The sequence below is a fragment of the Ranitomeya imitator genome, chromosome 7 (assembly GCF_032444005.1).
Source record: "Ranitomeya imitator isolate aRanImi1 chromosome 7, aRanImi1.pri, whole genome shotgun sequence".
Lineage (NCBI taxonomy): Eukaryota > Metazoa > Chordata > Amphibia > Anura > Dendrobatidae > Ranitomeya > Ranitomeya imitator.
The window spans coordinates 135,923,775-135,939,102 of NC_091288.1; the positions used below are offsets into that span (position 1 = coordinate 135,923,775).

Sequence of the window (15,328 nt, forward strand, 5' to 3'; positions counted from 1 at the left end):
ATTCAATGCCGTACTCCGTGAGGTGATCAATTCCTAAATAGTTCAAGAACCCGAGCTATAGGTATCCTCCTCTACTAGAACTACCCGCTAAAGAACACGACACAGAAAATCTTACGGACAGTGCAGGGCAGATATAAGAGATCTAACAGTGTCTCTTACCTGGCCAGGTTTTTGTTCATCTGCCGTCCATTATCCCAGATTCTCTTTTCGTTCGTATTCTGCCGGTGTTCTTGAAGGAATACACAGACCTCGGGTCCCTGTTCAGGCGCCAGGAAATGTCGAGTTCACACTCAGTCGGAGCAGCCTTTGGAAGTGGAGAATCACCAGAAATAATACACAAGACACGTCTTGTATAGTGTATCACTGGGAAGTCTCTGAAGCACGCCTGCCTTCAAAGTGCTATCCCTTCTTTATATAGTTGTTTCAGTAGGTGTAGTGGTTATACAAGTTTTGCATGTTTAAACAGAGACAAAACAGGAAAGAAAGAAAAGAAAACAGTTTCGTGGGCGGCAGTTTCACAACAAACAGTACAAAGGCAATTCCACAGACAGGAAAAACAGGATTTCATACTATAGCTAAAATGTCCTTGAATGGACAGGTCAATATTTATCACAAATTTTTTTTTTATTTTTGTTCATTGAGGTAATCTTTTTTGTTCTGCTCTTCACAAACAGAAGGATCTTTTTAACTACAGTATGCTAGATAAGTGATTTGATTATTACAATAATTAGATAGACATTTCGAATTTAAATCAATGTTAGTTTTGGACCACCCCTTTAATGACATTGGCTTTATGTTTGGGGATGTTGTCCTGCTGCTGAATAAGTTTTGAGCTAATTAGATACTATTGCATGATAGATAAGTCATAAAAGGGATTGTCCAGGTTGAAATAAAAAGATGGTGTTCATAGTTACTGCAGACACAGTTACAAAGCCACTGTGCTCCCCATGCAGGTGGGCGTTTATGTGATTTGTGTACTTGCAGTCGCACGTTGACAAAACTCCTGCATGTCTCTTGGTTAACTTCTATTCAGAGACACTGGATGAGACTAGTCGACATGTGACTGCCACCCGCACATTGAATACAGAGAAATTGTGACACCACACACTGTCCTAATTTGGCTGTTTACAGTCACATAGAGTGACTGCAAACTTTTCACTTCAGCCTTTATAACACATTTAAAGGGACACTGTCACCTGAATTTGGAGGGAACAATCTTCAGCCATAGAGGCGGGGTTTTTGGGTGTTTGATCCACCCTTTCCTTACCCGCTGGCTGCAATATTGGATTGAAATTCATTCTCTGTCCTCCATAGTACATGCCTGCGCAAGGCAAGATTGCCGTACTACGGAGGACAGAGAATGAACTTCAATCCAATATTGCAGCCAGCATGCAGCCAGCGGGTAAGGAAAGGGTGAATCAAACACCCGAAAACTCCGCCTCTATGGCTGAAGATTGTTCCCTCCAAATTCAGGTGACAGTGTCCCTTTAATCCTGACCAATTCTCCAACTTTGCCTGTAGACACGCATTTTCTACCGCTCTCCAGACCTTAGGTATGTTACAGCCATATATATCAAGGTTTGTCTAATCAATATAGAGCACCTGCTGGCATTTTCCTGCACCCCAGTTTCCCTACCTTTCTGCATGGTTGAGTCACTTGGCCTTGTTTCCATGTTGAAGAAATGGCATTTTCGGCTCAATTCATCTTTTTTTTTTAAACAATAATTTTTATTGATTTTTAACATATATATGGAAATATACATTCAAATGCATTTTCTTAGCTTACAAATTCGTAATTTCAGCTTTTGATTATCATATTACAATTTGTTAGGTCGATATCCAAGAAGTATCGTTTCTCTTTGTGGAGATTGACATGCTAAGCATGCCGAGATGTGGAGACTTAAAGCCGCAATGCTCCTCTGGGAAATATGCTAATTATCTCTTCAGAGAGGAAGAGAACTAGAACTCTAGTGCCATCTATTGGAAGGTAGCAATCCAACAAGTCAATGTTGACCCTTTAACCCCTTCATGACCGGGGGATTTTTCGTTTTTCCGTGTTCGTTTTTCGCTCCCCTCCTTCCCAGAGCCATAACTTTTTTATTTTTCCGTCAATTTGGCCATGTGAGGGCTTATTTTTTGCAGGACGAGTTGTACTTTTGAACGACATCATTGGTTTTAGCATGTCGTGTACTAGAAAACGGGAAAAAAATTCCAAGTGCGGTGAAATTGAAAAAAAAAGTGCAATCCCACATTGGTTTTTTGTTTGGCTTTTTTGCTAGGTTCACTAAATGCTAAAAATGACCTGCCATTATGATTCTCCAGGTCATTACGAGTTCATAGACACCAAACATGACTAGGTTATTTTTTATCTAAGTGGTGAAAAAAATTCCAAACTTTGCTAAAAAAAAAAAAAAAAAATTGCGCCATTTTCCGATACTCGTAGCGTCTCCATTTTTCATCATCTGGGGTCGGTTGAGGGCTTATTTTTTGCGTGCCGAGATGATGTTTTTAATGATAGCATTTCGGTGCAGATACGTTTTTTTGATCGCCCGTTATTGCATTTTAATGCAATGTCGCGGCGACCAAAAAAACGTAATTCTGGCGTTTCGAATTTTTTTCCCGCTACGCTGTTTAGCGATCAGGTTAATACTTTTTTTTAATTGATAGATCGGGCGATTCTGAGCGCGGCGATACCAAATATGCGTAGATTTGATATTTTTTTTATTGATTTATTTTGATTGGGGCGAAAGGGGGGTGATTTAAACTTATGTTTTTTTTATTTTTTTCACATTTTTTTAAACTTTTTTTTTAACTTTTGCCATGCTTCAATAGCCTCCATGAGAGGCTAGAAGCAGGCACAGCACGATCGGCTCTGCTACATAGCAGCGATCTGCTGATCGCTGCTATGTAGCAGAATTGCACGTGTGCTGTGAGCGCCGACCACAGGGTGGCGCTCACAGCGACGGGCAATCAGTAACCATAGAGGTCTCAAGGACCTCTATGGTTACCATTCACAAGCATCGCCGACCCCCGATCATGTGACGGGGGTCGGCGATGACGTCATTTCCGGCCGCCCGGCCGGAAGCGGTAGTTAAATGCCGCTGTCTGCGTTTGACAGCGGCATTTAACTAGTTAATAGGTGCGGGCAGATCGCGATTCTGCCCGCGCCTATTACGGGCACATGTCAGCTGTTCAAAACAGCTGACATGTCCCGGCTTTGGTGCGGGCTCACCGCGGAGCCCTGCATCAAAGCAGGGGAGCCGGCATCGGACGGTATAGTACGTCCGATGCCGGTAAGGGGTTAACGAGCCTTGTCACGTGACTTAGGATAATAGCTAAACTAGAATCTCAATTTGCAGACACTGTGTTTCGGGGTACTGCCCCTCGTCAGTGCAAAGTGGAGATCTGGTTTGGCTGTGTGAGAGGCGTCAGACCAATATGCAAGAAGTATAATTTCTCCTTGCGGAGATTGACATGCTAAGCATGCCGAAATGAGGAGACTTAAAGCCTCTGGGAAATATGCTAATTATGCAAATTGTTTGTTAGGTCAAAATACAGAATAAACAACACATAAACTCCCCCCTACCCTCCCTCTTCCCGTACATGCAGGAAATAGTTGTATATTTCTGGTGTGCACCTCTCCTTTCTTTAAGTACATCTTCTTAATCTCAAACCGTTATAGAATATTTAATTTGCTTCCATAATTTATATTAGTTCTTAACCAGTTTCCCTACCACCTGTTCCATCAACATTCAGATCAGCTATTTTCAACTCCCCCAATATTCCACTCATGTCCTCCAATATGTACCAACTGGTCTGTTCAAAAGGTTTCACAGTTCACTGTAGTTCTTTGTTTGTATAATGTTTAAGTAAAAATATTTTTCACTCATGAGTGATTTTATACTCTTTTCCTTGTTATGTTCAGCTTCCAGCCATTCTAAGTGAAATAAAGTCTTCATTGGCCTATTATAGCTTTCCGATTTGGAATGGAATCACTCAACCAATCCTTTAATAAGCTTCTTTTGGCTATCAGACAAATTAAGTGGAACATTGGAGTTAATGTTTCCTTCCCTTTTTGTTTTGTGACTCCATCTCCCCTCCAGTAATGTAAAAGGAATGGTAACGGATGCAATGATATATTCCCAATACCCAAATTTTTCATCATCTGCTTTATGTCTTTCCAGAATTCTTGTAAGTTAGGGCATCCCCATAGTCCATGTAGTAAATCGGACTCTCTAAGTTTACATTTTGGACCAGGCGATCTCTCATTGTTCTAGATACTGGTATGTTGAAGGCCAGTATATCTCTATGCATAATCCTAAATTGTGTGTCTCTCCAAACTTCACTCAAAATATTTTTCCGTACTGCCTGCCAACCTGCTATTGTTTCCCCAATTTCCTCACCCTCTGTTTAGCACAGAATCTAAATGTTTGCTCTATGTCCATTTTTCCAAGGATGTCTTAAACCTCTGCATATTGTGGATATATTGTGTGTGGCTGCTCAGTCAAATAATAGATTATCCATTGCATTCCTTCTTGTTTCTTCCTCACATTTATCAAATGTGTCATAATCTTTCCTTTTATTTGTCCAAATTGTAGGAATTGCTGTTCACTTAGCATGAATTTTGATATTATCTCCTCCCTACTCAGCCACCTATTTTCTTCTTCATGCAGTAGATTAGCAATTTTATAGATCCCTTTCACCCTCCATTCCTGAAATAGTTTGTTCTCTGCTATTTGTTGTAACGCTGGGTTTCCCCATATGGGTAAATCTCTCGAGATTTTCCATGATAATTTGAATTTTCTCCTAAGTTCCTTCCATGTGCCTATTGTGTTTCGGTACACTATTGAATTTTTAATTTTTTTAGGCATTCGGCTTTGTGGCGTGTGTAATAAGGCTACTAAGTTCCACAGGTATGAGTGCGATTTTTCTAAGGCTATATCAGAAAACCAATCTACTATGTGATGGGAAACACATGCTATATTACAGTATATCCTTTTATGTCTGGCAAGTTTACCCCCCCCCCCCTTTTCCTTGGATTCCATCAGTTTACTCAGTTTTATACGGGGTCTTTGACCTTTCCAGATAAACTTCCTAATAGCTGAATATATTTTATATTTTTCCTACATCTACATGCTTTAGGAGAACTGGGATGGTCTGTAATGGATACATGAGTTTCTCAAAACTCATCATTTTTAAAAGGTCAATCCTGCCCAAAAGACTCAAAGGCACATTTTGCCACCTTTTTAATTCCTGTTGGATTTTGGAGACAACTGGAGGAAAGTTTAAATTATATATGGACTCTGGTTTTCTACCCAGCTTAATACCCAAATGTTATATTTGTTTTGGATATCGGAATACCATAGATTTCCTTTTCTACCATACTACTTCTGCATTTATCTGTTAAGTGGAGAATTTCACATTTGCTTTTGTTTAGAGTGAATCCCAAAAACCTACCAACATTTTCCATAAGATCTAGGACCCCTGGCAGATCTCTTGCCACCTCAGCCATGTAGAGTATTATATCATCTGCAAAGTACGAGGCCCTAAGCTTCATGTCCCCTATTATTCAAATACTTCATGTTGTTCTATGTATTGCTCCAGGGGTTCTAGTGCCAGGTTAAATATAAGCGGAGACAAGACATCCCTGGCGTGTTCCCTTTTCAAGTAGGAAATTTGCCAATAGATGACCTGGGGTTTGAATTCTTGCTGCAGGATTAGCATACAGGGCTTTTATAACATTTCAGAAATTCCCCACCAGCCCAATTTTGTCCAAAACTTGTCCTACCCAATTTCACTTGACATTATCAAAAGCCTTCTCTGCATCTAGTGTAGCCAGAGCTGGCTTACCTCTACTGTTTTCTCTTTTATTTATTACATCTATGGCTAACAGTGTACATCTTACATTTGTGACCGTACTCCTACCTTTCACAAAGCCCACCTCTGCGGGTGTTATTAATGTTGGGAGTATCTCTGCTAGTCTGTTTGCCATGAGTTTGGATATTTCAATATCCTGGTTTATCAAGGATATAGGTCTATAGGATGCTGGGTCCTCCACATTTTTCCCTCCCTTCCTTTGAGCCACATTAGTGCCCACCAACAGATTCCCCCCTGTAACAATTCGTTATACCATACAGTCAAAGTAGGGGTTATTTGTTGGGTCATGGCTTTAAAAAAATCGGCTGTGAACCCATCCGGTCCAGGTGCTTTTCCAGCTGACAATCTCCCAATGGTACTCCTCACTTCTTCTTCTGTCATGGGAGCATTAAACATATTTAACTGTGGCTCGGTGACATTAGGCATGTTAATTTTTTTTGTTTTAGAAAGTCTCCACCCCTGTTTGTGCCCTTAGCCTCTTCCAAATATAAATTAGCATAAATCTCCCGCAGGGTTGAGTTTATTTCCCTGGGATTATCTACCATTAAGCCCTCTCTAGTCTTAAGGTACCTTCACACATAACGATATTGTTAACGATATTGTTGCTATTTGTGACGTAGCAACGATATCGTTAATGAAATCGTTCTGTGTGACAGCGACCAACGATCAGGCCCCTGCTGGGAGATCGTTGGTCGCTGAGGAAAGTCCAGAACTTTATTTCGTCGCTGGACTCCCTGGAGACATCGCTGGATCGGCGTGTGTGACACCGATCCAGCGATGTCTTCACTGGTAACCAGGGTAAACATCGGGTAACTAAGCGCAGGGCCGCGCTTAGTAACCCGATGTTTACCCTGGTTACCATGCTAAAAGTAAAAAAAAACAAACACTAGATACTTACCTAACGCTGTCTGTCCTCCAGCGCTGTGCTCTGCACTCCTCCTGTACTGGCTGTGAGCCGGAAAGCAGAGCGGTGACGTCACCGCTCTGCTTTCCGGCTCACAGACAGTACAGGAGGAGAGCAGAGAAGCAGAGCGCAGCGCTGGAGGACAGACAGCGGAAGGTAAGTATGTAGTGTTTGTTTTTTTTAACTTTTAGCATGGTATCCAGGGTAAACATCGGGTTACTAAGCGCGGCCCTGCGCTTAGTTACCCGATGTTTACCCTGGTTACCGGCATCGTTGGTCGCTGGAGAGCGGTCTGTGTGACAGCTCTCCAGCGACCAAACAGCGACGCTGCAGCGATCCGGATCGTTGTCGGTATCGCTGCAGCGTCGCTTAATGTGAAGGGGCCTTTAAACTTTAATTTATTACTCTTTCCCTTCCTACCCTTTGCCAAGTTTGCAGCTTTCCTGCCTTATCTCCATATCTTTTCAACTCAATTTCCATTTGAGTCTTTCTAAATAACTCAACCTGCAGTAACCACCGATCGACCAAACCGCTGCACGGCCAGCTCTACCCTACCTACTGTATCCTCACCCATCCCTTGTAGATTGTGAGCCCTCGCGGGCAGGGTCCTCTCTCCTCCTGTACCAGTTGTGACTTGTATTGTTTAAGATTATTGTACCTGTTTTTATTATCTATACCCTTCCTCACATGTAAAGCGCCATGGAATAAATGGCGCTATAATAATAAATAATAATAATAACTCTCTTTTTTCCGCCCATATGTCAAAATCTCTTTTGACCTCCCTGTATTCTTCTCTAGCTTCTGTTACTTTTTGATGTTGAAAGCGCAAGCACTTCTCCCTTAATTTCCTACTAAATTCCTCATATTAAATGTGTTTGTTTTTTTAATGTATGCACATACGCTACTAGCTTCCCTCTCAAGACCACGTTTCCTGCTTCTCAGTATGTCTGTGGTCTTGAGAGGGAAGCTAGTAGCGTATGTGCATACATTAAAAAAACAAACACTAAATATGAGGAATTGAGTAGGAAATTAAGGGAGAAGTGCTTGCGCTTGGGTTTAAGGAGTAAGGTTTCTCCTTGTGGAAAGTGACATACCAGCTCTGGCTTGTCAAGGTAAGGAGGCTTATTTGCCGTGCAATGCTCCTCTGTGAAATTTAATATGCAAATTGCCTCTTCAGAGAAAAGAGGACTTAAACTCTATAGCTCCACCTGTTTCAAGGATACCTTACCCCTTAGACTCCAGTCCAGAGCCTCTCACCTAGCTAAATTAGTTCTCATGCTTCGCACTGACGAGGGCCAACAGCCCGAAACACCGTGTCTGCAAATTGAGATACTGATTTGGCTTTTATCCTACTGCACGACTCGATAAAGGGTTGATTGTGACTTGTAGGATCGCTACATCCAACAGGTGACGCAGTTTAAGTCCTCTTTTCTCTGAAGAGGCAATTTGCATATTAAATTTCTCAGAGGAGCATTGCACAGCGAATAAGCCTCCTTACCTTGACAAGAGCTGATATGTCACTCTCCACAAGGAGAAACCTAACCCCTTAGACCCCAATCTAGAGCCTCTCACCTAGCCAAATTAGTTCTCATGCTTCACACTGACGAGGGCCAACAGCCTGAAACAGTGTCTGCAAATTGAGATTCTGGTTTGGCTTTTATCCTAGGCCATATTGCACTACTCGTTAAAGGGTTGATTGAGACTTGTAGGATCGCTACTTACAACAGGTGGCGCTATAGAGTTTAAGTACTCTTTTCTCTGAAGAGGCAATTTGCATATTTATCAGCCTGCTCATTTATATCCTCCACCCTCGTCAGTGCAAAGTGGAGATCTGGTTTGGCTGAGTGAGAGGCGTCATGCTACTTATTTTTTACTGCCACTGTGAATGAGATAGCGTTCCATGGGATGGTTAATCTGCTTCTCACTGCTCTGTGTTCTTGATCGTTGGCTTTCTTATCAATTTTTACTAGCTCTGAGGTGGTGAAATCTGCCAGGACTGTGCAGAGCTCTCCCTTCTCACTCCAGTATACCCAAGGCTTGAACCAGGAAGTCAACTCAATTCATCTTTGAAGACCACTTCCAGCCAGACATCTCTAAACAGTAGATTGGTGTAGCTGGGTCCCACTAGTTTCTGACAGTTCTGAGCTAATAGCAATGCTGGAAATCTTATTTTGAATGTAAATAAACATGATGTGTTTCATCTTCTGCACTGTTCCCTGCGAACACTGCATCTATCCATCACTGCATCACACCATGAAACTCCAGGTTGCTTTTACATCTTAGACTCAAAACTACTGTTTTGATGCAGTATAGCTAAGTATAACCTGCTGTCTTTTTGCTCTGCACAGACTGGCGAGCATGTATAATCTGTTGCATTATACTGACTTCTATAAACTGACCTTTTATAACAGAGTTATGCTGTTCCTCGCCCAGTTTTAAATCTTCTAATTAACGGTTTCTGTTAATGACCATTTTTCAAACTTATGAAAATGATGATCATTATCCCCTATTTAGTATAATTGGTCATTCATACATCCGATTATCCGCCTACAAAATCCAATACTATGTGCCTAGTGTACCTAGAAGAATCAATGCATTTTTGAAGACAAAAGGCTGTCACACCAAATATTATTTAGATTTCTCTATTGTTCATTTACTTTGCATTTTGTAAATTGATAAAAAATAAACCTGTAGCACTTCTTTATTGAGATCATTTTTACTTTGCAGCATTTTTAAAAAAATGTTTGCATAGTATTGCATATTTATCGAGAGAGTACTCAGTCATTCTGTCGTGTTTGGGAGGTTGGCAATTGGCTTGTAAGAAGAACTGACAGGATTTCTCCTGGCAGGACTTAAACAGCTTTTTACAAAACAACATGGAATCAAATAATTAAAACGTCTTCCACATTATAATCTCCTGCCGTCAAATTGGATAACTGACAAAAGAACTTTCAAGATATGGTGTAAAATTCCTAACCCATCTTATAACTAGAGTTGAGCACATTTTTCAAAATTCGGTTCGGATTATGATTGGCGGCGAATATTGTATTTGCAATATTCACTGAACACAGACGAACGTCATTGGAGTGAATCGGAGTAGAAATGAGCTAATATGTTTGGAAACTATTGTCAAACATAAATTCGGCACAAATAGGGTACCAGTATTGCACAAATATATATGGCAAATTCAAATTCAGTGACCGTTTCCGAAGAATTTAACTCAACTCTACTTAATAACCATTTTTCATAATAAAATTCCGCTAAGACATAATTATGCAGGATATGTCAGTGTTCTTCTTTTTAATATGTTATTTAGTATCTTTATTTTGCTTGCTCAATGTAATGACATAATTCAAACTTTCTCTTTTTTCTTCTGCAGGAAACACAATGACTGTATCATATATGACTGGACTTACACTTGGTTCAGCCGTTGCGTATTTTGCCTACAGCCTGGCTAGTAAATCTCAAAGCATTTGCCTTCATCCAGAGATATACAACAGTTCCTTGCCACCAAACATTTAAACATCGCTATGAAGTTTATGACCTAGCTTCCTTTTTTTTAAAAAAATTCTTATACAAGTTTATTCATGGTGTACTAATTACTGCTGTTTGCTCTCTGAAAATCATGATTGCTTAGGGACCAGTACATAATTCTAGAAATTGGAAATCAACAGTGGGTTTATTTAAGACTCCTCTGGTTCTTATGAGTTTAAAAAGGGAGGAGTTGCGAACATGAGGCAACTCATTTAGCTCTAACCAACCTTAATAACAATCCTTGTGTGTGAGTTAGTCTGTACCTAACATACGGTTTTACAAGGCTAGTATCTGGAAGATCATAGGCCCCAGTGCAAAATATGTATCAGGGCCTGGCCAACTGCAACATGTGTTACTACGCTACCTTATGTCACTTATGATACTGGTGTCTTCTTATGTGGCATATGGACCGTTGGACACATTTTCCTGGATGCAACTACTACCTCTACACTCTTCATAAATACACGCCTGTAAATATGACACAGTGAAATGTGGTTTTTGTTCCTTCCCAGTTATAACCAACATTGGCTAAGGCTTTGATAACATTACAGTATTTAATGTAATATAAGTTTATAAAAAATAGCAGATGGCTTCAATTAGAGATGGTCGAACTGATCCGAGATCATACTTCCTGAAATTTACAGGTTCTCGCAAATTTGAATCACATGTGGATCAGCCTCCCAAAAATGCCCTGCACTATTTCACACACAATGCTAAAGAGTCACAGAGCGATATTGACAGGGGTGGCCAGGTGAGCTTCCCATAATGCCCTGCAGCTATCATATCACATGCTGTAGTGCAGCCAATGAGGGGGGACTATCACAACTAGTACAAAATATGGGGCCTAGCCAATCAGTACCATTTTATGTTTTTACACCGTAGGAATAGAGGTCAGAGCATACAGCTCAATTCACATGGGAATAGAAAAGAACATTGAGTTGCAATCAATAGAGAAATGAGAGAGTTAAGGCAGGTGGTTGCAGTAGTGCTAATGTTAATGATACTTTGTATCCAGTATCTGTTCTACTCTACCTCTCTTTCCTCTGTCCCTTCCCCCTTAAGGCTATATTAAAGATAAAACCCATTGGATACAGTATTGGGAGACTACAACATTTTCTACACCCTGTTTCAAGGAAATTAGACTACTTCAGATTCAAAAAAAGAGGAAAAAGTCAGCTCACCCCAACTGCTTGTTTCTATTCGGAGCCAGGAGCAAACGTCACTGCCAGAGGCAATAATCAGGTAAATAGTCAGGATATCCAGCTCAACTGAGTAAAAATTTTCAGCTTTCTTTGTTAAAATAACTTCACATCCATCTGTAGTGCATAAATTAGAAATGATGCCCTGCACCCTTAATTGTGGTGTGATAGACAAGGATAGAAATGAACTTACCCTAAGTAACTTTTCATTCCGGTGAGCAAAACGTATATTTCGGTCCCAGAGATTAGGGAAAGAAGTAGAGTGCAATTGACATAATGCATTCAATAAAATTGGAGGATGTGTCAATGTGGCTGTGATTTATAAGTTCACACATGTTATAATAGACTAACATTATATATTATATAATAATATATATATAATAATAATATATATATATATATATATATATATATATATATATATATATATATATATATATTTCGTTCAGACATCTGTTGAAATCAGCTGACATGTGCCAGAAAAGATGTGGGCTCAACGCCACAGCCCACATCAAAGTTGAGACCCGACATGCACCGTACAGGTACGGCGCATATTGTGAAGGGGTCAAAGTTACTCAGGAGACTTTCACTCTCAAAGTCTTTTAATATAGAGGGTAAAGTTGTTCGGCATACAATGCAAGTTTATATGTATTACGACAAGCAGAAATGCCCTGAATATTTGGAATATTCCTTAGAGCTATTGCAGAGTTCTCCATTACTATAATGTAGAGCAAGGGAAAGAGTGGGCATCCTTGTCTGGTCCCATTAGAAACTAACTTTAGTTTAGTTCGTTTTGTTATGTATATTGTTGCCTAGATTGTTCTGTTTTGAGGCACATTGGAAGAACAACCAGCGCATTTTCAGCATCGATTGATAAGATACAGGTTGGTATTTTTTTAGTTTTAGCGAGTGAAATATGAAATGTTAGGCCTCCTTCACACATACCGGTACAAGTGTTATCAGTGTTTTCCATCAGTGTGTCTTCAATCTTTTCTTGGTATCCATAAAGAAAAAAAGAAATTACAAAACTTCTCCTATACTTTGCAATGTTAAACACGGACATCACACAGATGCCATCTGTGTGCTGAACGTGTTTTTCACAGATCCACAGACTGACCCTTGTCATCTGTGCTTCTGGAAAAGAAACGGACATGTCACCGTGTGTTTATAGCATCGTTTGGTTACAATGGGTATGTGTGGTATCCATGTAAAAAACTGATGCCAGAAAAAAGGTTATGGTACAGAGTTCGGTACCAAATTTGAAACACCGTACTCATTATTCACAAAACTTCTGCTACACAACTTTGGAGAGACTATGGAGAGACTACGGAGTCATCTTATTCATGTTTTCTACATCACCAAAGAAAAAGTCCAAATGTAAATTGAGTTGATTGTGACTTGTAGGATCGCTACTTCCAACAGGTGGCGCTATAAGAGTTAAGTCCTCTTTTTCTTAAAAGAGGCCATTTGCATACAAATGTAAATACAAACTTTAAGTAGTACACTTACTGGAAACATACAATAGAAAATTCAGCATTATGAAACAGCACTGCAGTCATACTTACTATATAGCAAGCAAAAGAAACTCCACAGACTTTGACTGAAAGCAGTATTGTATTCAAACACCAATCAAGTCCCCCCAAGCACAACAGCATGGAGCAAAACTGCCAGAAAGTCACAGGTACAGTCAGCTGTATTATTAATGTCATCTCACATACCCATAAATCTAGAACTCTGTGTGCATTCTAGAGATCTCACATTTATTCGGACTCCCATGACAGCACCACGAGAGAGGGGATCCGCCCTTCAGGAACAGGAAACCTACAGATACAAAAAGGGCGGCACCTCTCCCCATGCATCAGTTGGTTTCCTGTTCCAGTACCTCAGACTGTAAAGGTCTGGTGTAAAATTGAGCCCAACGGACAGCAGGAATACATTAAGTCAGGGATCCTAACAGCGACATAGCTTGTCTAAGGGTCGTGGAGGGTTTATCAATCGCCTTTGACACCTGTTGTTGAATATGTAATAACTTATCCAGTGGAAGACTACATTGTTGGGCCTCCAAATCTAATAGCAGCCCTAGGAATCTCTGAATTTTTAGGGGCTGTAATCGGGATTTCTCATAATTTATAATCCAGCCTAGGTGTTCTAGTCGGGTTGTAGCTGTTCTTACTTGTGAAGGCAATGGTCTGCTGAATTCCCCACTATAAGGAAATCATCTAGATAAGGAATAACGAGAATATTAGATTCTCTTAAGTGCACTATGACCTCAGTGACTATTTTTCTAAACACCCTAGGCGCTGCAGATAGACCGAAGGGAAGAGCTCTGAACTGAAAATGGCGAACTATTCCTCCCATAAGAACCGCTACCCTTAGGAATCTTTGGAAGTCTTCATGGATAGGTACATGATAGTATGCATCTTTTAAATCTACAACTACCATGAAACAGTGTTTGAACAGCATCTTTATTGTTGAACTGATTGATTCCATCTTAAAGGTTTTATTAACCAAAAACTCATTAAGGGACTTAAGGTTTATAATGGTTCTTAGGCTAGGTTCACATTGCGTTAGCGTATCCGCTAAACGGATTGTACTAACGGATTGCACTAACGCAATGTCCAAAAAGGGATTGCGTTAGGAGATCTGCGCTAGCGGGATTGCCAATCTGCGCTAGCGAAGAACGGACCCTGAATGTTGCAAGCAGCGTTCGAGGTCCGTCCGAAACTAACGGCACATCGCTGACGCATGCCAAAAATGGCATACGTTAGCGATGCGTTAGCACATTGCAGTCAATGGGTGCGCTAATGGATCCGTTACATAGCGCTAATTGCGACAATTTCACCATGTAACGGATTCCGTTAGCGGACACCCACTAACGCAATGTGAACCTAGCCTAAACGATTTGTCTCGTTTTTGAATCAGAAATAGAGGAGAGTAGAACCCTCTTCCTCTCTCTCTGATTCCAGAACTTCAGTCAGAACTTTTTAAGGCATAAGCTTATGACCTCCGTTTCCAAAGCTGTTTGTTCAAGGGGGGAAGAATGCAAGGGAGTTAATTTAAACTTAGACTTGAGTTTAGTCACCTGCCTCAAGATCAGTCCATCCGATATTATGCCTCGCACTCAGTCACTATTCGTGATATCTGACCATGCTGAAGAAAAAGCTGACAGTCTCCCTCCCACAGGGATTGCTAGTCATTGGTCCAATTTCTTACGTTCTTTTGAGGAACGGCGGAACATGTAGCCCGTACCTCTTCTACGTCTATCCTCCCATCTAAAATTGTCTCTAGAGCAGGGGTGTCAAACTGCATTCCTCAAGGGCTGCAAACAGGTCATGTTTTCAGGATTTCCTTGTACTGCACAGGTGATAATTTAATCACCTACACACATAATGATTACAGCACCTTGTGCAAAGCTAAGGAAATCTTGAAAACACGCATGGTTTGCGGCCCTCGAGGAATGCAGTTTGACACCCCTGCTCTAGAGGGTGATGATACGCGCTTCCTTCCCCGACCAAATCTCCTGTTGAAAGAATGACGGTAGGATGCTGATGATAAATTAGGGAATTTTTTCTTGTCATCCGCTGCTTTTTCCAGCAATTCATCCAAAGTTGGGCCGAAGAGATATTCCCCTTTGCATGGGATAGCGCAGAGTTTCGATCTTGATTGAATGTCTCCTGACCAGCACTTCAACCATAAGGCTCTACGAGCCGCGTTGGAGAGTCCGGCTGCTCTGGCCGCCATCTTTACCGAATCAACTGAAGCGTCCAACAGGAAAGCCGCAGCCTCTTGAATTACTGGTAGAGCATTCAGAATT

General features: G+C 40.8%; 1 protein-coding gene across 1 annotated transcript in view; it reads left to right on the top strand.

The window, feature by feature from the left end:
• Positions 1 to 11,819, top strand: part of SLC29A4 (solute carrier family 29 member 4) — a 365,944-nt gene extending 354,125 nt beyond the window's left edge. The window contains exon 11 of the mRNA XM_069733834.1: positions 10,161 to 11,819. Within this exon, the coding sequence (XP_069589935.1) occupies positions 10,161 to 10,303 (143 nt within the window). The 3' untranslated portion in view covers positions 10,304 to 11,819. The remainder of the gene's footprint in view (positions 1 to 10,160) is intronic.
• Positions 11,820 to 15,328: the final 3,509 nt, after the last annotated feature.